Source organism: Rhincodon typus, chromosome 48 (genome assembly GCF_021869965.1).
Source record: "Rhincodon typus isolate 14 chromosome 48, sRhiTyp1.1, whole genome shotgun sequence".
Lineage (NCBI taxonomy): Eukaryota > Metazoa > Chordata > Chondrichthyes > Orectolobiformes > Rhincodontidae > Rhincodon > Rhincodon typus.
Window position 1 is genome coordinate 622966 of NC_063379.1, and position 415 is coordinate 623380.

The 415-nt window shown below is 64.1% G+C and overlaps 1 protein-coding gene across 1 annotated transcript in view; it reads left to right on the top strand.

The window, feature by feature from the left end:
* LOC109924978 (protein phosphatase Slingshot homolog) overlaps window positions 1-415 on the top strand; it is a gene marked incomplete at its 3' end in the record, with an annotated part of 5402 nt that overhangs the window by 1401 nt on the left and 3586 nt on the right. Inside the window, exon 3 of the mRNA XM_048620732.1 lies at window positions 61-207. Within this exon, the coding sequence (XP_048476689.1) occupies window positions 61-207 (147 nt within the window). The remainder of the gene's footprint in view (window positions 1-60; window positions 208-415) is intronic.

Consider the following 415-nt stretch of genomic DNA (forward strand, 5'->3'; position numbering starts at 1 on the left):
CCCCCTCCGCCCCCCTCTCTCCCACACCCCTCCCCCACCTCTCCGCCTGCCTGGGTGCAGGGTGGGCTATATCCTCAACGTGACCCGGGAGATTGACAATTTCTTCCCAGCCCAGTTCAAGTACTTCAATATTCGTGTTTACGACGAGGAATCGACGGACCTCCTATCCCAGTGGGAGCAAACGTACCGATTCATCAGCGCTGCTCGGTAGGTACCGGGGTGGGGGAGCGGGGAACAGTGCCCGCTCCCTCAGCACTGACCCTCCGACAGTGCCCGCTCCCTCAGCACTGACCCTCCGACAGTGCAGCTCTCCCTCAGCACTGACCCTCCGACAGTGCGGCGCTCCCTCAGCACTGACCCTCCGACTGTGCGGCGCTCCCTCAGCACTGACCCTCCGACAGTGCGGCGCTCCCTC